At 39.1% G+C, this 25873-nt stretch overlaps 1 protein-coding gene across 4 annotated transcripts; it reads right to left on the reverse strand.

The window, feature by feature from the left end:
• Window positions 1-1187: 1187 nt before the first annotated feature.
• On the reverse strand, window positions 1188-25768 carry RAB3GAP1 (RAB3 GTPase activating protein catalytic subunit 1). 4 transcript variants are annotated; one of them, XM_075710260.1, is made up of 25 exons: window positions 25750-25768; window positions 25606-25661; window positions 24617-24692; window positions 23184-23316; window positions 22872-22950; window positions 22068-22187; window positions 21313-21478; window positions 20380-20479; window positions 17846-17927; window positions 16959-17027; window positions 16053-16126; window positions 15231-15323; window positions 13682-13851; window positions 13257-13355; window positions 12748-12920; window positions 11657-11711; window positions 11008-11376; window positions 9701-9838; window positions 7815-8042; window positions 7194-7290; window positions 7001-7104; window positions 6776-6891; window positions 5381-5483; window positions 3864-3884; window positions 1188-2161 (listed from the first exon to the last, which is right to left on the reverse strand). In XM_075710260.1, exons 1-25 carry the CDS (start codon window positions 25765-25767, stop codon window positions 1919-1921), a joined length of 2982 nt encoding a protein of 993 aa, XP_075566375.1. In that variant the 5' UTR covers window position 25768; the 3' UTR covers window positions 1188-1918. The 4 variants fall into 4 exon arrangements, with proteins under 4 accessions (XP_075566375.1, XP_075566374.1, XP_075566373.1 ...); XM_075710259.1 differs by lacking the exon at window positions 3864-3884 and having other exon boundaries at window positions 17846-17921; XM_075710258.1 differs by lacking the exon at window positions 3864-3884.
• Window positions 25769-25873: the final 105 nt, after the last annotated feature.

The following is a 25873-nucleotide window of genomic DNA, read 5'->3' on the forward strand; positions in this document are numbered from 1 at the left end:
ATGCCATAAGGCAGTAGGAAGTTCATAAAGCACAGCTGTAGACTACATATCTTTTTCTGAAAGTACATGACTGCAACTTCAAGTACATCTGGTTAAAATAAGCTGAAAACATTTCTGGGTTATCCTTATGAGAAAAAATCTTAAATTTTTTAAAACTTTCTTTTTCTCTGTTAAAGATTTAAGAGAAGATAGTGTTGTGAATGCACCATTTTCTATTGAGTAAAACTAACTGGACTTTTCCAGCAAAGACACAAACATCTTTAGGCAACTGCCTGAAGAAAAGAGTGTTGCACAGTGCCTGTGTTCTCCCAGTATGATTAAAGGAATCCTCTCTTCAGCAGGTTAAAAGCCCAAGTCATAACAGCCTGATAACTAAGTAAGCGAGGGATTTTCAAGTTTATACAGCCTTTAATGAGAGGACACATGTTAATGTAAAATTTCATGAAGACAGCATGGCGGGACAGGAGGAACCCAAGAGTATCAGGGAGGAAGCTTCAGTTAAAGAATACTTACTCAATAAAAGCAATTGCACTAGGCTAATTAAAGCAGCCAGGTAGTTCAACAACAGCTAAATTGGTCTTTCTCCTCCCTTTTATCAGAGGAATTGTCTCAGGTAAAACACAGAAAGCCTGGAGAACAAGTTCTGTGACAAGATTTTCTCAGAAGAAAGTTCACTCTTCTTTATCGTGAACAATGTGTTTCTACGTGACAGACCTTTATGTGGGGGAAACACTCTAGCCCCTGACCCCTCAAAGAAGTTTTAGGGTAATACCTGGGACCCTACCATTTGAGACAGAACTTACCTTTCTCTAATTAATGTGGTCACAGTCACAAACAATGCTGCTCCTAGATCAAATCATGCAAGGATGACATTTAAAAAGTATTTTGACAAAACCATTGCTGGTACCCGAAGAAGTCTGAGAGCCAATAATAAGTTCAGATTTATTGAATAATGTCAACAATACTGTAACGCTGATCTTTTGCTGAGCCTCAGTAAAACACGCGAAGGTGACTATAAAGCAACATTGGCACGTACAGGTCCTAGTGTTTGCATGATATCCAGTGGGGTTAGTTTACAGCAGGCGATAGAATTGTTGCATCGTATCAGATCAGAGACTGCACACGCATTCGAACGGTCTCCGTAAATACCAGCAAGCTGCTTACAGTGAGACAGCTCTGTCCGCGTCCGCACGCCCAGCCTTGGCCCTTGCAGGCAGGGAAGGCTATAAAGCATCCAAAACCGTGAGTGATCGACTTCAGGCTATCAGGCTACTATCCACTTCTGTAGCCCCAAAGATATTTACTTCTGTTTGAGAGAAGTGGCCGAGACAAGATCCTTTTGGACAACTGCTGCAACGCTAGGAGAGTTTACCATGAACTAGAATGCACTGTATACTTTAAGAATATTTTAGAGGTATTTGCAACTTAGTGATTAACCAAAAAATACTGGGCTCAATATTTATGATTAGCAATAAATACAAATTACTTCATGTTTGCACACCAATTTAAGTAGACTAATGTCACTTGATAAAGTCCGATTAAGAACCGTCAAGCAGCACATTTCTGCATGAATTTCTACGTGATGTATTTGCATACAGCCCATTCTTGTCCACTGTGAAACAAGCTAATGCCAAAAAAGAAAAAAAAAAGATAGATAGGCTGCCTTTGGGCAGAGAGGAGACCTTTCCTCCCCAAAGGTCCGATTAAAACTACTTGTGAAGCCATTCCAAACCCCCAAGTTAGAACTGCTACGGGCTGCCAGTTCAGCTCTGTCCTTGGGAGCGTGACGCTGTGTCACTAACGACAACCATCTTTTCTCCTCCCCACAAGCCAGTCACTCTGTAAGCGTTAACTTCCCCGAAGGAAAATGAATAGCATCCTACTTGTGAAGATACACAAGGTAACGCAGCTGGTGACATCAGAAGAACGTTGTGTCTGCTGAAAAGGCACCTGCAAGTCGAAAATCTTCCTTCGTCAGCACGCTGTACATGCGCTGGGGCAGCGGTTTGGAGTAAGGTGCGGGGCGGGGGACAGTTGTGCGCAAAATCACCTCGCGACCCGTGGGCGGTGGGAAATCTGAAATGGCCCCCACATTGAGTCTTCGCTCCTCTGATGAACCCGATCGCCTCAATTCTTCATCAAGGGGAGGCACTGCAGAAACCTTAAATAAGAGCAGAGGTGTAATTACAGGGCAAGCTGTTTCTTAACATTAGGATTCAGAAAATATTTCTTAAGAGGAACAGAGGAAGATTAGAAATGGTAAACACATCAAAAGGCTTTATGTGTACACAGAGCGAGACATTAATGGGATGTCAGGAAATAAACCGCACAACCAAATGGAAGAACCTCCACGTGTGGATGGTGAAGCTCAGCCTAGATTAAGCTCCTGATTTTTTGGCAGTGTGAAGCAAGGGTTTGGACCAGACGAAACACCCCCGTCTCAAGCCAGGCTCTCTCCTCTCCTCTCTGTGGCTACACAAGGCCAAGCCGGCCTCCTCTGAAATATAGCCAGTGCCCCTACTGGAGTCTTGACAAAAAGTCACCTGCCCTTTCAAACTCAAGGTACTACTTCAATATGTGCTTTTCATGGCCAAAGAGAGCCTTGCTGCAGTGACACTGCAGAGCAAGCGAGCCTCTGTGCCATCTCCACCGATGCCCATTGCCTCAGAGCCAGGGAGCAGCAATGCTGATGTCTGAACACTGAAAGAAGGGCTGGCACGCTCCAATCAGCCCTATACACATTCCCTAATGACATATATATATCATAGCACCATAGAATGCTTTGGGTGGGCAGGGCCCTTCAGAGCCCACCCAGCCCAGCCCCTGCAGTGCCAGGGACAGCTTTAACCAGAGCAGGGTGCTCAGAGCCCCGTCCAACCTGGCCTGGGATGGTGCCAGGGAGGGGGCCTCCACCGCCTCTCTGGGCAACCTGGGCCAGTGCTTCGCCACCCTCAGTGTAAAACATTTCTTCCTTATATCCAGTCTGAATCTCCCCTCCTTTAGTTTAAAACCATTACCCCTTGTCCTGTCACAACAGGCCTTGCTAAAAAGTCTGTCCCCATCTTTCCTACAGGCCCCCTTTAAGTACTGAAAGGCCACCATAAGGTGCCCCCCCCGTAGCCTTCATATATACATACTCCAACACCCTATAGGGTCCTAATTTAAGCGTACACAACTTAAGCTTACCCATGTCACTGAGGCGTGGCAGCACCCGCCCGACGACCCTCGTGGCCCCTTGCAGCCGCTCCACTGCTCCCACCCCCCGGCCCCGCAGCCTGTGCCACCAGGGCGCTCCCCGGGGACAAGCGCCCCTGATTCCCACACGAGCACTTCTAGGAAGCCAACATGACGTTCCCTGTGCAAACGCTTCTTCACGCAGTTACCCCAGGTCTTCCCCAAACCTCTCTGCATCTCTGCCCAAAAAGTTCCGCAGCACCAGTAAGTCCTGGTACCTAGGGTTGCGACATTCAGGTATTGTCCCTCTCTACCTAACCACCCAACCCTCTGGCTGCTCAATAAACAAAACACAGCGACGACAACAGAGAAGAATATAAAGGCAAGGCCACATATTTCAGCATCAGAAAATGTTAATACTCAAAGAAATTTTTTGGTTTGGTTTGTTTTGGGGTTTGTTTTGTTTGTTTGTTTTAAAAAAGATTTCTCTCTCTTTTCACTACCTGCTAGGCTCTGAAAATAAAGTCTGTGAATGAGGAAAAACCATTCTGGAAACACAAAAGTATTTTTATGCTTAATATGCGAACAACAGTACAAACTACATCAGGCTGCTGCACTACATCTACCAAAGGGTTCAACTCTATGCAGCTAGGGAAGATGAGTGGGAAACGAGGGACAAAGTCGGTTACCTCATCAGAAGATTCAGTCAGCTTGGAAAGGGATGAGAAAAGAACCAGTGATGAAAGACAGAAACAAAGGCAAGTCAGAGGTGACTTACAAGAGGTTAGGAGGAGATTGTAGGTTTAAGAGACATGCACTCGACTTCCAAGAACATGCATTTGCTATTGTAATTGCCCTGAGAAAACTCGAGAATGTAGCAACCCATCTTACACAACTCGTAGAGAGGCGTCCACGTTCAAAAGGCAACAAACAAGGAAGTCATTCAACTTTTATCTACCAAACAGCTCTCCACTGAAATAATTCATGGTAGATTGAACACCAGGGGGCTTAGGTAGCAAGTTAGCTCCTGTCCCCCTAAGAAGTCTTAATCAACAGTGACCAGCTACTAGTGGGAGGTATCTGTAACCTAGCTTTAGTTACTGATGTTTCAAAAGAAGCAAAACCCTAGAAATCTACATACATCTTTATCGAACATTAGTGCTAGAAACTCGTACTCAGCTTTAAAAACATAATGCCTCAATATCGAAAAGGCAAGTGCCTATGCTTGCGGGGCAGTCTGTAACTAAGGCTGGTTGACATGCTGAGATTTGCAACCACGTTTTCCCTAGAGACTAAGAAGGATAAAATAAATGTTCTGATTTTCATTTCTCGTGGCCTGTTTTCAGAATGGTCCTTTTTATGCCGAGTTGCAACATACACCTTAAAAGAGTTTAATTCCCAATGACAAAATTTTATACAGCAATGATTTCCAACCAGGATTTCAGGCTCCAAGACGTCTGCAATACTATGCTACCTTGTTATTACCACTGCAGTTAAATTTTAGTTAGATAGTTTGATGCTATGAACAGTGGTAATTGTGACTGAAGAAACTGAAGGCCAACTACAGTCAAAGAAGTTTGTAAATCAGTACTTTAAGGCTAATTATTACATAGGCTGCTTAAGAGAAAAAGGGAATATTGATACCAGTATAGGCTGGGGAAGGGTTTCCAGAAAATATATACAACATTGGCAATAAGGAAACTGAATGCAGAGTTGTACTGCAAAAGAACTGAAACTCTTCCTAAGCGCGCTCGTTTCCATAGAAGAAATCTCAAGTATTCCAAGTATAAGCCTCAGACTAAAAAGTTACTCCCTCTAATGTATGTAATGACATGTTTCTCTGCATTCCTATGTGAAACAATCACCACACGTGATTGTTCTTGCTGTGATGTTGCATATATTGTGTAACTTGAATAAAGCAGAAATTTGTGCCATAATAGCATTACTGATGTTACCATTTGAAGTAAATCAAACATTAATGATGCCTCTATCTACCCAGCTGGCTTTAATTGTTTAACATCCCAGGCCACTTACTCTTCTGTTATTGACAAAATCATGTTGAACATCATAAAAAAAAAACCCTCAAGCACATTTATGACAATACATGCATATACGCAGACAAAATAAACGGCATCATATGATAAGTCGTTGCCTCATTTTGCTTAAATTAGAAGCATCTGCAAAGCCATCAAGCGCTCTCACTTACCCTCTGAGCATTCACGAACAGCTTGTGAATAATGCTACCAGCAGGTCCTCTTCCTGCACCAATAACTGACACTTCTGGCTGCTCCAGGAGACAGTTTACAAATCTGGTGGTATAAATTATTGAAAAGGAAAAAGGAATGTTTAATTCTCAGCTGTATCCAGTTTGCTAATCTAAAACCAGAACTGTTTCCCATGGAGGTCTCCACCTAGCATCATTTGCACAGAGTGAGAACTGGCAGACACTCTCAAGAGTTCTGTGTTCTAAAAGTTTAAGGAAAAAACCCTGACATTTCTCAGCATCCCACTCAAACACTACCATCACCTTTCCACCCCTTTACTCCTTTCCGTCTGCCCTAAAGACTAAACCCCTCTTAGCCTTCACAGTTGTTCCCTCCTACCCTGTTGCTCTTTCTTTCACACTAATACAAGCAGCTGTTCTTCCACAGATACCGCAGGTCAAAACGAAGCTGAACACAGCAGCCTCCCACAGAAGGTCAGGAAAGGCAGGCTGCACAGCTGTTTGCGTTGCAACTCCAGCAGCGGGGCCCATTAACACCTGGGTTGCAATTCAGCCTCTGAAAGGACCCACTTCTCTCTATTACCTATAAATGGAACCCGGGCTCCTAATGCAGATGTACAAACTCAACATGAAAAGCCTGCACGGTGTCGGCCACGCAGAAGAAGTACCAACATGACAGTTTTTTTGAGCACAAAGACACTGCATTGGTCAGACATTGCTCCTCTGAACTCCAGCATGTGCTACAAAAACATCATCTCTCCCTCTCAGCACAGCAGCAAGAAGTTAACATGCAGGTTTTTTTTAACGTTACATATTAGTCATCTTTGGCAATAAGTCAATAATCTGACAGCAGGTAGTGAAGCAATGAAACATGGCTCGTCACTTTTCATTCATATGGTTCCTCAGTAATATGCTTCAAATCCGTAAGGAGACTAGAATAAGAAGATGTAACTTTGGGGGGCGGTATTTCATTCCATATTAGTTACAGAAAACACTAAATTCCTAGTCCTTTTATTTTACCTCTATTGTAACAAAGTTCATCAAATATACCTTTTACATAAACAAAAAATATAAATGAAATCCCCAGTACCGTCAAGATAAAACCAAATTCCATTAAGATAATCTGTATCACAAGTTTTCAAAAAGATGGTTACTTAGCAGGGCATTTAGGGTACCCACATATAACATCTCTAGGTAGCCTAGAGACAGGGACACCTGATGTTTACTGCTACTAAATACGATTCCTTAGTATTTCTGTATTATCACCACTTCCATCTATTCTAAATTTTCAAACTACAAAAAAAGGGCATCAGAGGAAAAACAAAACAACAGGGAGGGGAGGGAAGAAAAAAAAAAAACCAAACCATCATCAGTCACCTTTGTAGATCTTCTTTTTCCTCCTCATTTTCACATTTCTCTACCCCAAATTTTGCTTTCAGAGACCGGGCCCTGGCGATGATAGCTTCCACACTCATAATCTGAGCAATGATTTCCTGCAGGAGTTTAATAAAAATGAAAATTAAAAAGATGTTCTTTTAGCACTCCCATGAACAGTGTAGAAGTCTATCAGGTTTTCAGTCCCAGCCAGTACAAAAGCCTTACTTCCAACTTCTTGTCCTCTGGATTAAGGAATCGTAGAACTTTACTGGAATGGGATATTATCTGCTTGATAATCTTCTTAACTGAAGATATATCTTCTAGTGCTTCTATTAGGAGGAAAAGAAACAAAGAAGTTGTAATTATTGCATCAGTGTTCACCCTAAAATCTCTTAATAACATATTAAACGTTATTTACCTTCTTCCTTTACCTTAAGGACAGCTGCATGGATGACGCAAGGCAAGAGATGCCTTGCAAGATCAGCTGGTTTCTGAACTGCAAGGTAATGAAGCACCTGTAACATTAGAAAATTTAACACATTACTGATCAAAATTACTTCCCAAAGACAAGATTAGCTATGAAAGATGAGCACCTACGTTGAAGAATTCACAAGAAGGGAGCACTGTTCTAAGACAGGACTCAATAGGTAGTTTTTACGTGAATCTAAGTGATTGCTTACAGTCCCAACAGGTTAGAATGAAACTAAAACTAAGTTCTAGGAACACTTTAGATTCCTAACATATATACGCAGATAAAAATCTTTTTTATTTACTAATAATTCAAAGAAGTACCCAAGTAATACACCTTACGAAGTTACATTCCACACACTAATTATTTTAGACACTTCAAACACACTGTTGTACAGCAGCAAGAATTTCTGATTAACCCTAAGCCACTACAAAACAGTTTAGTATCTCAAAGAATACAGTGCAATGATGTGTTAATGTTTAAGTCTTGCAGGAGAAAGAAGCAAGGGCTGCTATAAAGCTTTGTACGAGCATTACAGATCAGACTATCATTAGCCACAGAGCTTTTTACCTTCTCTGCTTCTCTAGTGTCATCAAACAGTCTCTTCTGCCTCCGGGCTGGGACTGGTTTTGCTGTCTCCCAGGCCTCTACCCACATGTTACTAGGAATCTTCATTCGGGCACTCAGCTCGCCCTTAATTACTATATTCCCCTTTTCATCAACCACTTCCTCTTCGATGTAATCCCGAGGGGAGTACCACCTCACAAAATCCTCCAGACAACAGCCAGGATTAGCTGCCTGGAATGAAGATGAGATAAAATTTGTGTCTGAAAAATCCTAGAACAACATAATAACCTGGGTAGGAAGGCAATATGGTTTAGCAGGTAGAGCAGAGGCTAGGAGCCAAAACTCAGGGAATTCCGTTCACAGTCAGCAAACTGTACACTAGAAAAGAGACCTGGGAGGAGGAGGGGATAAAGTACGTATAAACCAAGCCAATGGCGGGGGGAAAAAACCCCACATCATCAACACAAACAAAGAAACCTTCCTCTTATCCCGCCAGAACTGTACATTCATCAGTTATTTCAGGCAAGCTCAAAATTATACCATTAAGTCAAGTTTCTATCTGGTACTTGATACATGCAATAAATACAAATTTTCACTAAATTTTTTATGCATAAGTTTATACTATTAAAGACTTCGACGAAAACCAGCCCAAAACTAAAAGAATCACTGGGCTGCATAAATATGCCTTCAGCACTGACTTTCCATCCTTTAACACTCCAGTAACAAAATTCACCTTTTATTCTTCCTTTAAAAAGGAACTTAAAAAACCAGCCTCCCACAAACAAAATAACCTTCATTTTTCATAGATGTAGTGTCAACACAGACAAATACATCCATAGGTCTAGAATATAACAGGAAACCCAGCTTTCTACTCCATGTACCTATCGAGAGCACACTTCCACTTCAAATTATGGTTCTATATTCTTACTTTGACCTTTTACATCACCTGCAGCATAGAAATAAAACTGCTACATATATCTAATATGACATGAATCACTGCTAATAAACTGATATTGATATGTTATAAATACTCTTACTCTACAGTACATCTGTATCCTTTTACTACAAAGTAACATTGCAATAATTAAAAAGAAAAAAAAATATAGCTACTTGACAGAATCTCCAATCTTTTTAGAGTTCTGAGATCCTGTGATGGCAGCAGTGTATGTGCTCTTAGCTCCCTCTGCAGAGCTCAGAAAAGAAATGGAACAAATTACCCAAAACCACAGTTAGTCCAGTCCCAATCTGATGAACAGCTGTATAGGACTTCTAAATAGTGATAACTTATCCTTCCTACTAAAGAACAAAACATCTTCAACTATACATAAAAATTACGTTGACCTTCCCAGAGTCCGAATACAGAATGGTGAACATGTTAATAGATTTTTTTTTTTTTTTCCCCTCTTTACAACACCTTTACATTTATCTATTTGGAGTCTGATTAAAGGTGCATTTTACAAAGCTGGACACAGTGGAAAGTACAGGTAAGAGAGACACTAAATGAAAGCTACAGGGTGGTGGGAGGGAGAGACATGTAATTTTGATTCAGGATTCTGATGCTCAGTTTTCTTCTGACATCATTTTGTATGGGCTTGTCCAAGTTTTAATTTCCAATTTATCAACTGTATGTTTTGGGGTTCTTTTCCCTCCCACAGACATTCTGCAAATTTACTAGAATGTTACAGCATAATAGACTGGATAGGTGTAGATTTGGAAAGGTTCCAAGAGTTTTATCAATAGGTTTTTATTTTCAAACTCAAACTATTTTGAAACTGTTTTGCGGAGATGAAAAACTCGTCAGGAAAATCTCCAAAATTGTTCAACACAAGCAAGAAGGATAGTTTAATGAAGAAGAAAGCAGTCTCACAGAATTCTTCAACTAGTACTACCTTAAAAGACTCCATATCCGAGAGCAAGCAGGCACTCTGCATGCGTGCCCGAAGATGAGCACCTTCTGCTGACGTCCCTAGTTTTGCCAGGACCTTAGACTGTTCTTCCAGCAAATCTTCAGTCATGGGTGCTGGTTCCTGTAACGTGGAAAAAGGCAAGTTTACAAACAGCCTCTCCTAGACTTGGCCCTTATTAAGGAAGGAGGAGTGGAAAGCTCCCTGACACCAAAAGTTCTTTCTACTTTATTTGTACTCAAAGGAAACAATCATAACTTTCTGCTGCTTAAACTGTTTAGCATAAAGCTGTGCGTTTGAAGACAACACTAACAGAAAGAAATTAAAAAGAAAACAACCTGAGAATGAAGTAACAATATAAGGATATAATGTTAAAATGCCAAAATCCAGATGAAGTCCAAGAAGCGTTTGATACTATTTTGTCAAGACGGATGAAAATCCACGTAAAGCAATGTTGAAGTTTTGCCACTGATACTGTCAGCACATAATTAATTGACAACATTTTGCCTGACTACACTCTGCTTATACCTTTTACCCATGCAAAGCAACATTCATTAAAATAATTTCTCTCAAGGGAATGAAAAATACTGTATTCTTCATGCATGGCTGATTTCAGACTACTTCCTCTGACACCACTGCTTCCTATTTCATACCTAGTCACTCTGCAAGAAAGTCTGTGTCAGATAACATTTCTATTTGTTCGATGATAAACCTGCTTTAGATAAAGGTACCAAAAACTGATGACGATGGCCCTTTAGATATGAACTGAGAAATGTTTGTTTGGGTTTGGTTTTTGGTTTTGGTTTTTTTGGGTGGTTTTTTTTTTTTTGTGGTGGTGGTTTTTATTTTTAAAGAAAAAAGAAAAAAGTCACAGCAAAACTGATCCAGTACTCTGGTCAGTCAGCTAGAAATCTCCATGATGGAAGGACCACGGCAGTTCCTACTTTACAGGAAAGAAAGTAAGGAGGGGATGGAAGATGCCTCAAGAGCTGGAAATAAAAAGAAACTTAAACTTAAGGTAGACAAAACAGCTTAATTCTTGTTTAAAAAAAATTTGGTTTTAGTGAAATTTGGTAAGGAGACCCATTCTCAAATAAAACAAAGAGCATGTGAGATTTTGGTTTAACAGACTCCAAGTTTTAAAAATTAAAAACAAGGTCTTAGGCCAAAACCACTTTGCCATTTTAACAATAGATAAGACTACAACCCACCGACTACATACAATTTCACAGTCTTTGGTATGAGCCACGTTGCATGAGAGTCGCATTGCGCATCTGGCTCAGCTACCTAACCTGTGTTATTGGAATGTAGAGAGGCTCTCCTGGATGCAGCAGCATCAGCTTTCCATGTGGATGCAGACGACCTTCTGGTTTTAAGTTTACAGGCTCTTTGTTGCCTTCTTTTGCTCCTCCTTTCTTTCCATTTTCCTGCCCATTTCCTTTAAGATCTTCTGTGTCACTTAAACATTCAAAAAATTCCTCTTCACTGTCACTCCACGACTCCCAAGACTTGCCAACTTCTTTTTCCTTATCAGGGTTATCTCCAGAGTGGTCTGCTCCTTTTCCAGCATCACCAGAGGTACCACCAGGTGAACGATCAGATGTGCTCCCCCTTTTCCCCTCATCTCTTGCTTTCTTTCTTTCAATGCAACAATTTAACATCTAATAAATTAAAGGAAAAAAAAAATTTAGCAATTACTTCTCCTGTGGAAACAATGTCACAGAAAAACTTGGAGAGTCACCAAAAAATTTCTTACAATTCTCAAAAATAACAATTCCATTGAACTTGTTGCTATAACAAAGATTTTTCCCAAGAAATGAAGTCCAGACCCAAAGATACAAGCATAACTAAATCTACAACAACAATACATTTAGCTAATAATTGCTGTAATTTTGACAGTTTCCTTAGGAGAAAAATCATTCTTAAATTTGGGATATTTACCTGAAGTTTCTGATGCAGTAAACAGCATCTCAGATCTGGAGGGCCATTAGCTAATCTAACAAAAGGTAGAAGTGTAACCATTATCAATTATAAAATTGAATCTTTCACACACATGTGGTCTTAAATAATACAAAATCCAAAAAAGGGGCAAAATATCCACATTGAACCCACCCCCAGCATTTCAACTATGCAGCTCTTCTATGGTCTCAGAAGACAGGCTAGTGACTGAACAAGCCCAGAAGTTAAACTATATTTATTTCCTAGAGGTCATTTCTGAAGTCCAAAGATCATTCACACTAGTACAAAACAGACACACCCTGCATTTCCCAGTCAGTTTTCCATTTGGAAGTTAAAAGGGTAACAGCTTCCAAACAAAAATTAAGCACCTTTGACTTTACTTTTAAAACTGCAATGATACAGTAGAGTGATCTCTACATATTTCAACTTCTATTTTATCTGTTAATGTAACCATTTGAAAGTACAAACTAGTGAAAAAACGCCTAGTCCATCCCATTTTTAAAAAAAAAAAAAAAAACCCATACCCAAAAAGATGTATTTTTCCTCTACACTGATACTACCTCATCTCGACAGAACACTTTGTTTGGTCTGCAACACGCTCTGCTGCAGCAGACATAACCTGGAAGGGTTGGAATACTTGAGACAGCATTAGCTGCCTGAAAAGGCTATTACACCAGCAGGAACTTGGAGCAGCTCCCTCAAAAAAGTAGCAAAACTACACCACAAAGCAAAGGTGTTTCTCCCTGTATCAGCTCCTTCATTTTTACCTAATGATAAACTGGATGCCAAGCATTTGCATAAGCTTTTTTTTTCCCCCTCCGCCCTCCTCCACCCAGTGGAGTGCTCTTTAACTTGAGCTTCCCCAGGCACCTTGAAGTTTTCTAAGGAGGGCACAGATGCTTCTCCCTACTCCCTATCCTTTCTCGCTTTAAGGAAGTCGGGTAATAAAAATAGAGGATTGCATTTGCAATCTAAAAAACCAAAACTGTATGTTTCAAAGTCATAGTGAACTCACTCTGCTCCTGAAACAAAGAACATTTTCTATGACAAAGCAACAAAAAAAAATATCTTACCCTGGAACCAGGTAGTTGTTTTCCCATCTGTAGCGCATTTCTAACACAAATTCTTGCCAAAGGTGTGCCACTCCTTTTAGTCCTCCATGGTAAAAGTTTATCATACAAAGACATAAAGCTAGTTTGTATGTCAGACTATCAGGAGGCGCAGATTTAAACTGACTGAAGAGATTCTGTGTAAGAAATAAAAGAAAGTGGGAAATACAGGAACAATAGCATTTTTTCCAAAACCATATGATATCTTTCCTGTTTGTCAATACAAATGGCTAACTAACATTTTAAGCCTGTAAGTATAAGCTACCAAAAATGACAGTCTTTGGAAGAAAAAAAAGAAATTAGAAGGAAAAAAAATTAAAAATCACGATTTCTACCTAGAGATTCTACAAAATTAAGTTCCTCTTTCCAAAAACGATCTATTACAAGACAGAGGGCAACCACAGCAAAGTCTGCACGAACACACGCTCAAAACTGCTTTCTCCCTCTCACGAGTGCCAGTCAGTAAAACTTACATGATCTTCATTCTCTGGAGGAGGATTGTTTCCTGCTGGAGTGCTAGTTCTGCTTTCAAATCCATCTGCGAGTTTGTCAGCAGCATCAGGAAATAAGAACTTGAAGAAACAACAAAATCCCAAACTTCCATCAGTATGTTTTTCCTGCTTTTCCCACTTTCTCCATAAAGCTACTGCTGGCTACATACCAGCAATCCCTATAATCAGAACTGTTAGCAGATTTCAGAGTTCATTTTCCATCCACATTGCACAGACTTGTAACAACTTAGGCCGCTTCAAGAAGCTGATAAATGCAATTCAAATAATGGAACTGACATCAGACACTTTTATTTATAATTCTGCTATAAACTATAAACCAAATGCATCAGTGGAAGCATGAAGTACAGGTTTTATATGAATTTAATGTGCATGGACATCTCACTTACCAGAAGAATAGTGTTCAGAACTTCATTGTTTAAAGGTGATTCATCTACACCTCTGTGTTTGCGAATTTTTTTCTTTGCACTGTGAACCATATTTGTGACTGATAATTTATGGATCGGGACCGGTGCTGGCTCCGTGAGCTTTGACAAAGCATGGGTAATATCAGCAACCTCTATAAAATAAAGTAAAAATAATTATAACAAAACAAAAAAAACCCACAAGACTATCTCTCTCTAAAAGCTCACCTGTCATATTCAGTCTACTTACCTTGCACTCATTTTTAACACCCTGTTAACCAGAGCTACACCCCTGTGCTGTCAGGTTCCATACCTGATACTCACTGTTCTTAGCCACAAAAATAAGCAGCAGAATGAGGTCACAAAGGACTCACAGACTGTCCTTGATTTAATTTACTGAATGAAGTCTAGACTGAGTTGGCTGTAGATAGTGCCTGCCACCTACTGTAGTAGTACTGCGTACTTGCAGACAATTACTGGCAGAGGATCAGCAAAAGCCTCCTGGAGAGCCAGTGTTTAAACCTTGTTTATACATTATACCAACGAATACACTGTAGATAACAAAGACTGCTCAAACATATGCTAAAGCTTTAGGTAAGTCTTAAATAAATCCACTATTAATCACTATATATATGACCTCACATGGTGTAAGCACAATTCTGTTTGAGAGTCCTCAGGTAAACTCCTCAAATCAAAAGGTGTTTTCTCCAGAGTTGCTGCTGGTAAACTTTAGAACCTCTCTTACAATAAAATGAATTAACATTTTTAAAAAGAGGGCAGACAAATTTAAGAGAATAATTACTAACAGCCTGAAAAACCTCATCTTGACAAACACTTCAAGAAAATTAGAGATAAGGAGGGCTAAAGAGACTGTACGTCAAGCACTAGGAGTAATACATACCCTACTTGGTCTAACACCTTTTTAAGCTAACGAGCAAGCTTCTTCAAAACTAAGACCAAGTATAACCAAAGAAAATACATTGATACAGGCCATACTTGGAGGGAAGAAAAGGTGGCAAGAGGAGAGAAGGAAGGGAATGTTCACCACATACAGCAAAAAAAGCAAAAGAAAGGGACAGAGACATCAAAAAGATGTCAGCATCTATACTGTTGGGATAAAGTCTGACCTGTTGGTCAGATAATTTTGGTTTCTTTGGGGTTTTTTGTTTTTTCCTTAAAATACTTAAAAAAACCCCATAAAACGATACAAATCTGTTTGATGCGTGCTCAAAACCGACTCTTGTACACACTAGTCAAATTTTAAACTCTTGTTTTCCAGTGAAAAAAACCCAAAACAAAACAACTATAACAGAGGCAACTGTCCTGTGGGAGTTTGGGTGCTAAGCTTGCCTAGAATTCGTGAGAAATTATACCATGTAGCACTCACCAGAAAATTCCTAGGAGTATTACAGAAAACGCCTGAGTTACAAGTATAAATGCTGATCGATCTGAAGTCACGAAAAGGGGATAGGGAAGGTAAAAACATGAAACAATTAAAAACAAATAACAAAAATCAACAAGATTTTAGTTTTACCTTTTCCTTCCTCTTCAAATGCAGACCTTCCAAGTATCTCATCAGTTGATTCCTTCCGACGGCAAAGCTTGAAGAATTCAGTAAGAAAGTCACCTATAAGAGCAACAAAGTTTCTGTACAACTACTCAATTAAAATCCCACTGAACAATAAGCTAACTCTCAAAGTGATGCCCAAGGGACAGTAAATTTTATCTTTTAATCTGAAAGAACATGATAATTTGTTCTGAAGTGCAAATATCTTTAAACCACATAATTAAAGCTTAGGAAAATGCACACCTAGACAGCTATCAGCCACCTCTCCAGAACACAGTTCTGCATGCAGTTTAATCCACTTCTTTACCCAAAGCAAGATGAAACTTCTGCAGCATGTTAGGTTTTTTTCAGTTTTTAAGCCCTTTTCCCCACAAGCTAAAAGGTGAGGATGGACAATAGTACAGCTCTCCAGGCGTACCAATCCTGCCTGTCAGACAGATTGATTCAACTAAGGAAATAGATATATGCAGAAGGCACTTAATAAAATTTAAAGATTCTAGGAAATCTAAATTTTCACAGAACACACAGAGTAAATGCTTATTCTCTGGAACCTGGAGAAGTAAGAACAGCAGTGAAGTTCATGGTACACAGACGCAGAATAACATACAACAGAAACTTATGTTTTTCCAAAGCTTGTGTTCTTGACAAAGAAGCCCAAGATATTGTCCACTCAAAAATATAAGGGAAGTGAAGAAACAGAGGTCATCAGGTAATCAACAATTCAATCCTAACTTTACAACTTAATAGCTTAAAAGCCATAAGAGAAAACAGGGAATTCTGATGTCTTACCCAATAGACACTGAGGGTTATCCGCTTTTCTGACTCTCACGGACCACTGGGGTGCTTGAACAGGATCCAGGTCACTTTAAAAAAAAAAAAAAAAAAAAAACAAAAAACCAAAAAAAAACCCCAAAACAAGTGTCATGCTGTCACCATGCAAGTATGCAAGAGATGAGTATCAAGTTCTCAATAAATGTAATGTCATAGCCAGTTAGACCATGGAAGCCATAATACACACCACATTACATAGGAAAACATGACACGCTCTAAAACGCAAGCAAGAATCCCTGTTCTCGTGTACATACATAACAAATAAGAAACACATGAAAACAATTCAGGTACAACTAAATTGCCTTATTTTAAAGTGTGTTAGTGTTGAAAACTCATTTCTGCGCTAATTAAAACAAACCACTTTTCTTTCTTTCTTAAGTATCGGTATATACTATTCTTCCTCCTTAGGAGGTTTAGGAGAAAACCTGGATGATAGTTTTTGGGAGAGGGATGTCAATCAGTTAATTCTTTTTGCTTTCCACATTCCACTATCACCTTTTCCAAGAAATATGCAATGCAAAAAACTTTTAAGTCTAGCATGAGAATATGCCCAAAAATGGAGGTGTGTTTTCTGTTGAGATTATGATACAATGCAGGGCGGTTGGGCTAGATGGCCTCCAAAGGTCCCTTCCAACCCAAAGCATTCTATGATTCTATGAACAACAATATTTTCTCACACAGAAATGCATTTCACACGAAGGTGTTTTCCCAAATGAGATGTTCTATTAACTGACCTTAGCATTCCTCAAAATGGGTTCTCTTTCACACACAAAGCCACACACAACATTTTAGATGTCACTAAAACACAGTAGTTAACAAATAAGATAGATTTCTAGATGTTTGCAATTCCAACAAAATACTTACGAATAAACATCGTTGTCAACAACTATACCTTCCGTTAGGTGAGGCCATGTAGTAGCCAAATGAAGCTCACTGAAACAAAACAAGATTTAAATCTTTCAGTACTAGTAGAAAGTGTTCTCTCTATCATAGTTAAGATCTTGAAAGGTATTTGTGACAGTTCATATTTAAGTCCCCCTATGTATTTTGCAGCTACATCCAGAAATGTGCATGTTTTCCGATGAGTTTTCTCTCTGCATACATTCTGATGGTTATTCTACGCCATGTCACCCAGTATGGCACTAAACTTTACGAGTACCTGGCATACAGGACTCTTTCACAACTCCTCTCTACAAAAGGATAAATTGTGCACTGTATTCTAGGTATCCAGATAGAGAGGAAAGAACAACTTTCATAAATTGCCTACAGCATTAAACACTAATATATTAAAATGCTTCCCAGATTTGTTGAGTGCTGATGGGGTGTTCAGAAGAGGACACAGAGAGACTGTAATAACTCAGTTTACGGACCCTCTCAATTTAAGTCTTCTAGAAATGTCAAAGATGAGAGCAAGTCTAACCCTTGAAGGAAGGCACACAATTTTTCAAGTTTATCTCCAGTTAAGGTATATTTCAACATAATAGTTTCAGAGATAAATGGAGTAGTCCAGATGTTTATGGTGAAAGATTTATAAGCTAGAACTCTGAATATCGTTAGACAGTTTTGCAAATGGTCTTATTTGCTATTAGACCATTACTTTTCACAGATGTTTCTTACATACTTGAATAATTAAATCATCTGTTAGGGACATATTAAGTGATAGGCAGGCAAAACTAAGATTTGAAATAACATACCTTGAAGTCCTCCATTAAGAAAGTTATTAAACACAGCTTTCTGAACTCTTATCTTACCTAATAGGATCCTCACAGGCACCAAATGGTAACTTCCCAAACTCAAGGCCTCCAACTTCTCCCCCAACTAGAGCATCTATATCTGAAGACAGATCAATACATTTTCCATACAGAATTTACAGAATATTTTAAGAAGCATATCATCTTAATTTCACAGTAAAAAGACTGTAGCATGTAGGATGACCAGAGAATAGCTGAACAGCTAAGGTGACAGATCTATGAAAACACAATCCTAGCATATAGTCAAAGTAATTGTTTCCAGCAGAAACTGGGAAGTAATCATGCAACTGGGCATTCAAAAAGATAAAATTCTTGTCATCTGTGTTGAGGGAAGGTTATTCCCTTCATACAGGCAAGGACAACAGCTATAAAGGCAGCCTTAAAGAGTCAATGTTGACACAAGAACAAATAGACAAAAATTTGCCATAAAAAGATTTCGGCAGGAAATCGGTTCCAAGCTGAAAAGGGAGACACCAGAAGAGCAACTCTGCAGGGTGAAAAACCAACTACTTTTAAAAGGCTGATAATTTTATGAAAAGAGTGATATGTTATATCTGCTGCAGTTAAAGGCTTAACCGAATGATCTGGGAGATTCCTTGTAATTCCAGGTACCCTAAAGATGCCTCCCAGCATCCTCATCCACTTCCCATGTTTTATGCTTCACATATATAAACCAAAAATAGACAGCATTCATTGAGCAAAAATTTAAATGAGTAATAATGTATTATAATGCTATTATAATAATGCTATTACAACATCTGATCCTTAATTTTAAATGCATCTGGCAAACTGTTTACGTGCAAAAGAACTGAGGTATTTGAACAGATAAATTATTTGAATAACTTTATTACGTAATTTCTCCAGCCTTCTTCTTCAGAGATGAAAGACATATTTAAATCCTTTGGGTTTATTTCAGAAGAGCTAATTGAGTGAGGGTAATGAAGTATGGGTCTTGTTCTTCACAATGAACATAAAACCACAACTGCCTGTAGCAACAGCAGCAAAAATGATGTTGTTCATCTCCAGTTTCTGCAATACACTATGCCACTAGCTCCCTTAACCAGAATCCTCTAAAAGAGTAACATTTATTCAAACTACTCAGATCAAGAGATATGATCAGAGTGGTACAACTCATTCATGACAAACCAGGGATCCCGACTTAGAGTCTACAGAAAACACTGACTTCTGTGTCTGCAGAAATAATAAAAAATAAAATCTGTAGAACTAGCTTCCCAAGGTCTTTAGGTAAACTTGATTTACCTACAAAGAGAAACTATCACTTAAAACACTGATTTTCTCTGACCCTGAAGAACAGGATTCTCTTTAAACGTATTTTCAACACTCCTTGTGTACAAAGCACACAGGATCAACTTCACTAGAGCCATCTTCAAAACATACCTTTGATTAGTGTAAGAATTATTTTTTCTTTTAAGCAAAGGAAAGCCAAACAATTAGGTAACCAGACCAAGGTCACACAGTTTCTGTCTCTCTAATTGTGCCCTGAATACTTTAACCTTGTTACGTAAAGCTACTACCAAGCCAAGAATAGAACTTGGGCATTTTAACTGTTCCACCACCTTGTGCCTAAAATACCACATCACTAATAAAAATGTATGTTAAGAAGGAGCTAACATCTACCTTTTTCCTATAGATTTGTCTACCTCTGAGCCAGAATTCATCTACAACATTTTCTGATGCTACCTATATATAAATAGGTCTGTTAAAAACAAATCCAAGGAAGAAAGCATTACCACCAAGCAAGCATGAGAGTTCACTGTGAGATTACCAAGTAAGCAAACTCACTCTGGTTTTCCTACATAGCACCACTATGGCATAAATTTCCCATGTCTGGTGTACGTACTTTAGATTTAAGACTATACATTACTTTTCCCCTTTTTCCCCCCCTCATACAAGGCTACTATAATAAAAGGCTCAATCAGAATTTTTTCCTGCATGAAAAAAATAAATCAATCAACTGCTTGGCTTATTTAGCACTGTGTAAACAACAACAATCCAAAATTTTACCCCAAGTGAGGCCCATATAATATTTTCTCCTTTCCCCATTGTTCATACACTTAAATAGTGAAGTATTAAAATCAGTTACTTTATGGAAATAACCGAGAAATACTCCTGTGAAGTATTAGCACCTACTAGAACGTGAATCCAAAAGTATCCCTATGGAATTCAGGGCAAAATTCTTTACAGATCCACAGTCAGTCACCCTTTTCTCCCCAAACAGATACTACCATTTTAGAAGTACCACTTTATCTCTAAACACTAATAAAAAAGCATATTTATAGGCACAGCCCTAACCAAAACACCTATCACAACCACAAGCCACGGACACGACTACAGAGCAGCTTTAAGCTTGCTAGCCTATCACAGGGAGTGGGATGGCATTCAGTTTAACTGAAGCCTCTCCTGGTAACACAGAAAATGTTTTAATTCTTCTGGCAAGATCCACAAACATTTTTTTTTTTTAGCTCTGGCTGTTTATCTCAAAGCAAGTTATTCTGAGGACACAAATCTCCTACCTGGCGGCTGCTGTGGCCAGAAATACTGCTGCCAGTCTTGAAGCACATACGTAAGCCGAATAGCCATGCTAACTGGAGGCAGTGGTGTTAAAGGGCATCCCTTGAAAATATTAGAAAATTTAAATTTTAAAAAAAAGTTAGAAAAATTAAAATTTAATGTAAAGAGTACATCCTTTCAAACACCCCAGGCCTTGAACAGGCCTTAGTTATGATAGCTTGTATTAGAGCTAATTTTATCAGAACTGCAACACGCCAAGAATTACCAGTAACACCATCGCTCAACCAGACATTCACAGGTAAAATTAAGAACATAAGCTTCCTAAAATGCATGAGACATGCAAATGTTCCATTTAACTGGTAACTCACAAGTAACTCTGACCCAGAATGCATTAGGTTTTCATTAAGGATTTTTTTTCCTCAGCATTTTGATGAGATTGCTGACTACCAATATTAGTTGTAGTGTGTTGCAGCCAGCCATACCACTCCATAAAAAGGCAGTCCACTCCTCACATTTCATCATGTTGCTCTTCACTCTTAACTTAGCTATGGGGAGCTACAAAGTATCAGAATAAAAACCCACACCAACCCTCCTCCCTCCTTTTAAGCAGCAAAGTAAGAGTTTGTTTTGGGGAGGGGGAAGAGAGGGTTGTTACAAGGAGACTGTAAAACAGACACGCTCATTCACACACCAGTGGAAAATAAAAATGGAAGAGCGTGGCAACACTTGAGGAACAAAACCCATACCAATTTTCACTCTTTATCACTAGATACTGATGATATCTGGAAAAAGACTTTGTTGGTATTGGCAGCATGAGCCTCATCCTTACCAAAAAAAACAACCCCCAACCCTGGAAGACAAAAGTGAATCTACAAGCAACCAGGTAATAAAATAATCATTCCTAATATCAGTTACATACATTCAGATGCACTTACAATCTTGGATTTGAAGATGTCTAGTAATCCTGATAAATGAGTATACTGATTCGGCACTTTGCGAAGATGAACCATTTCGAAGTCAGTTCGAACTCCTGGACCCTGACATTCTCCAACATACATTCGTCGCCATTTATGGTGTATTTGCACAAACAGTGGTACCTGACTATAAAACATCAATATTTCAGATTATTTAAAACATCACACTGTCTTGTAGTCCTTAAAACTAGCTAAATATTTTAACATAATTTCATACTCTTTAGAATACATTTTCTCTTAGTGGAACATAGTTTAAAATGTTTAATAGGAATAACGGAAAAATACTGTTAACTTCACCATTAAATAGAACACCTAACAAAATGTCATGTCATAAGCAAAGCCCTATCCATGACTTCAGTTGCCTAATTTTCAGTCTAAATATTTTTGAGGAATATTAGAAAGTTACTGTTACCACACATAGGGAAGAAATCCTCTTCCAAAGTTCCATTTTGTATAGTACTTATCCCAACAACTTCTAGCAGCTTTTAAAAGCCTTTGAGGTTTTTAAACAATAATGAATACAAACAACACATTGAATCAATCTTTTTAAAGTTTCCATGGGAAACTTTCTTTTTTAAACCCTTCTGTAACAAAATTATGGTGCAAATACAACAAACTCTGCATGTCTTTTGCTAACAATTTAATACTTTTTCCTCACAATAGCAGTACACTAGAGTTTCACCTGGGTGCATAAAAAGGTTTATGCTTTCACCTACCAGCCAGTGTTCCCCAATGCAATGGAAATGGAACTCAGCAAAAGGTTACATTTGGATTCACTAAGAACTGCATCATTATTTGCAGCTGGAGCAATAACCACAAACTCACGTAAGCCATACCTTAAGAGAAAAAAAGAACACATTCCTGGTTTTTTAGCAAATCAGCTGAAACACAGAAATTTTAGAAATATTGTAACCTGAATAACCTAATCATCACCAATAGACCATGGAATCTGTTACTTTGAGGTGAGTACCTCTTTCAGAGAGGTCAAGAACTGAGTGGGCATAGAGTGCTGCAGATTCTCAAATCACAAACTACTGGAGCTTAACAGCATTTAAACACGGTATGCAAAATAATGCAAGGACTTCCAGGTCTATCAGTCCCGAGTTTTTTACTTTATGTCAATAACAACTGTAACTATTTATACATAAAAACAATCTCTCTAGAACAATGCTATAATGTGCTAAAGATTTGCATTACTAAGAATATGGCTGCTGTTGTTGTTTCTTAAGGTGCTGCAGCCTTCCTTTTTAAGAATGCATCTAAATATTACAAATACAAAAGCTTGGTTAGTCTATGAAATTCAGAAAAAAATATTTTTGGGGGAAAAAAAGAAAAAAGTAAAGATAGGCCTGCTACGGTGGGCTTTTTTTGCACTCCTTTCCTGCATCCAGTCCAAAGAATCATTTTACTTAAGCTTTAACTCTTGATGGAAAAAAAAATACACAAGTGATTGTGCCAGCATTAAAGATTTTTCAATTGCTATGCTTATTTGTATCAAAGATGAGAGAGAGCATACATACCATCTTACCAGGCAGTGAGCTCTAGGAGGAAAGTCATTGTTCATGCACAGCAAGTCCTGCATAGGCAGAGGAAGGGCATCTGGGAAAAGAATTGATACGTAAGAAGAGCATCAGCATCCATTCAGCTGACTTACAATTTACTTATATTAGCAATCTGTTGAATGCAAAGCATACTAAAAGCAGAAATGTCAGATCACACCCATCAAATCCCAGAAAATTTCACACAGAAGCAAATCAAAGCACTGTGAATTCCACATTCTGAAACTGTCTTTTGTCATATCCTTACAGGCACGCAAGAGAACTATCAGCTACCTTCTACCAGTTCTTCTTTCCCATCTTTGTCACTGGGTTCTTGTACAAGATAATGGTGGGTAATTGAGAATCTGAAGTCTGCAAATGAAATTTCATCTGATTTCTCTTCCCATGCTCCTGTGGTGTATACACCCTGCATATAAAAAAAAGATATTATTTGACCACATAAATTTAGGTTAACACTCATAAGCCTTAAAAAGTATACTTACCTAGACAATCTATACTATTTATTCATCTTTTTCTCCTGCTAAGTATGTATTCTTAAATAGCTAAGCATGGTTTAATTTCAAAAAAACAATTCTCAAAACACTTCATTATAAAAGTAGCTGAATGCTAAAATCCACATTGCCAATAATCATTTTCATTTCAAGGACCAGATATCCCCCGGGAAGTCTTCAGAATTATATGGCAATAAAAAGGCAGATATATCCTCTCACATGCAACTATGTATCTTAGGTGCATGCACCCTCCATTTTGCCCAGACAGAAGTTTCCCACCTGGGTTTTTATCTATAGCTATATGATTCTATGCAAATACTACTTTAATATTTACTTCAAATATGCTTTCACTGGTAAATGATTTTTTTATCGAGAATTTGCAAAACTTCTGTGTGTAAGGATAATTAATTTTTAAACAAAAATACAGCATAGGAAAGTTTCTAGGAAAAAATCATCACTGTACAGAATTGTATGCTGCTACTAAAACAAAGCAACTTGGACAACCCTTTGATCTGTAAAGGGTGTCTTCTCAGTAGAAATCAAGGAGAGGTCTGGTCTAGAAAAGAAGACATGTAGGAATACACTAACAGCTCACATTGAAAGCTATTTCATTAGGTAACGTAACTTTCTGTTCCGAATACTCTGTACCCTGACTAAAATTAAGAATCATAAAATTCCTCTGGAAATGCAGCAGCCATTTAATCCAGAACAGCTGAATTTATTGGCACTAGTATGCAGAAGAGCTCAACGATTTCCTCTGCATTTTACAGGACTGAGAAAGCACTACAAAGGCTCTAGCTAGACTTTGAAAAAAATCTCTCCAATTATGAAACATACTGAGTCACAAGTAGTACTATGCAAACCTCAGCCATAAGTGAGGCACGACAAAGGCACAAGGCAGGGCAAAAAGAAACTCCTTAAGAATTTAGAACAGCTTCAACCATGTTTCCAGATTCAAAACTGGGAATAAAAGAAAAAGAAAATCACTAGGCTCTGTATGAAGATCCAACTTTACCAGGGAAATAGCCTGTTTGGCAGACAGCCCCCCAATAAATTTACAGCAACTCTTTGTCAAATTGCCACTTTCACAAGCGAAATTCCCCAATACAAATCATTATCTACCACAGCTAAGAAAACAGCAATACATGTAATATACATGTGTATTACCAGTTAGTATTTCAAATTCTAAAAGAAAATTCAGAAGCAGTAACTGACCTTTTCTAAAGGTTTGCCTGAAGAAATCCCAATAAGTTTCCAGTCATTCAATACTTCTTCTATTTTTGAAATAAATCTATTAGGGAGGGGAAAAGGCATTAATATGTGCTGAACACTTAACTTTTATTATAATTCAGCTCGCTAGAAGCAGGCAATATGTTGTCCTACTACAGAATTCCATTAAAAAAAAACCCAAACACAAAGAACAAACAACAAAAAAACCCAGGTATCACAATAAAAACAGAACAATTGCCTCCCCGTACAAATAAAATGGTCCTCCTATGTTTACACTGCAGATGATAGTTACATTTAGCAACTGCTATGAGCATGCTTTAAGTGATTATGGAACCTCAGCTTTTTCTTTTTCCTTTTTTTCTTTTTCTGGTATTAGTATTAGTTTCATAACTAATATAATTAGTTTTATATATTAGTTTTAACACATTCTCCTGTTTCACTGTTCACAGATAAATAAATTATACAATTATAAACTAAATTCAGATTTTAAACGCAGCGCTCAGAATCTTTGTCTCCTTCTGTTATAGGCATCATCACCACAAAAAAGCATTTTAAAAAATAACACGTTAAGAACGCAAGAGCATTCTTCACTTTACGTCTTCTTGTACGCTGTTCTACTAACTTTTAAAGGCTTCAGCTACAAGATGACTATCTTAATTATCAGGCAGCTACTTAAAAAGCACATAAGCCTTCTAGATGTTTATTCCAGTCCCTTGCAAACAGATATTGAAGCAGCCCTTTCACTCAGGTCACAAACAGCTTGACTAGATCCTCTTAACCAAGGCAGCGGGCGCGGCCGGAGCCTCCAGGCAGCGACACGCCGGTAAGGCCGAGCGGCCGGGCCCAGGCTCCGGGAGCCACCGGCCAAGGCGGCGCAGGGGCCCGGCTCCCCGCGGCAGGAGCGGGCCGGGGCGGACGCGGCAGAGCCCCCGCCGCCCGGCCGCGGCGAGGGGAGCGGCACCGGCACCACCTACCTCTCCCACTCGGAGGCGGTGGTGAAGTCCGTGATCTCAAACACCTCCGACTCGGGCTGCGGGGAGAGAGCGGGAGAAGCGGTGAGCGGGGAGACCGCCGCGGCCCCGGCGGAGAGCGCAGGGGGGGAGAGGGGGAACACTCACTTCGCTGTCCGCCGCCATCTTGCGCCGCTGCCGGGACACCCCTGCGGGCGCAGAGGCTCACGGGAAAGCGGCGGAGGGCGGTGCGAGCCGGCCCGCCCCGGGGCCGGCCCGAGCCTCCTCACCG

Source organism: Pelecanus crispus, chromosome 5, assembly GCF_030463565.1.
Source record: "Pelecanus crispus isolate bPelCri1 chromosome 5, bPelCri1.pri, whole genome shotgun sequence".
Lineage (NCBI taxonomy): Eukaryota > Metazoa > Chordata > Aves > Pelecaniformes > Pelecanidae > Pelecanus > Pelecanus crispus.

Excerpts from the sequence above, each read along its gene's own strand:
- RAB3GAP1 (XM_075710260.1), bottom strand. Across the intron at positions 22,951-23,183 it reads GAAAGAAGAACTGGTAGAAG|ATGCCCTTCCTCTGCCTATG; the intron begins GTAGCTGATAGT and ends TTCTTTTCCCAG. Across the intron at positions 5,484-6,775 it reads GAAAAAGAAGATCTACAAAG|ATTTGTAAACTGTCTCCTGG; the intron begins GTGACTGATGAT and ends TTATACCACCAG.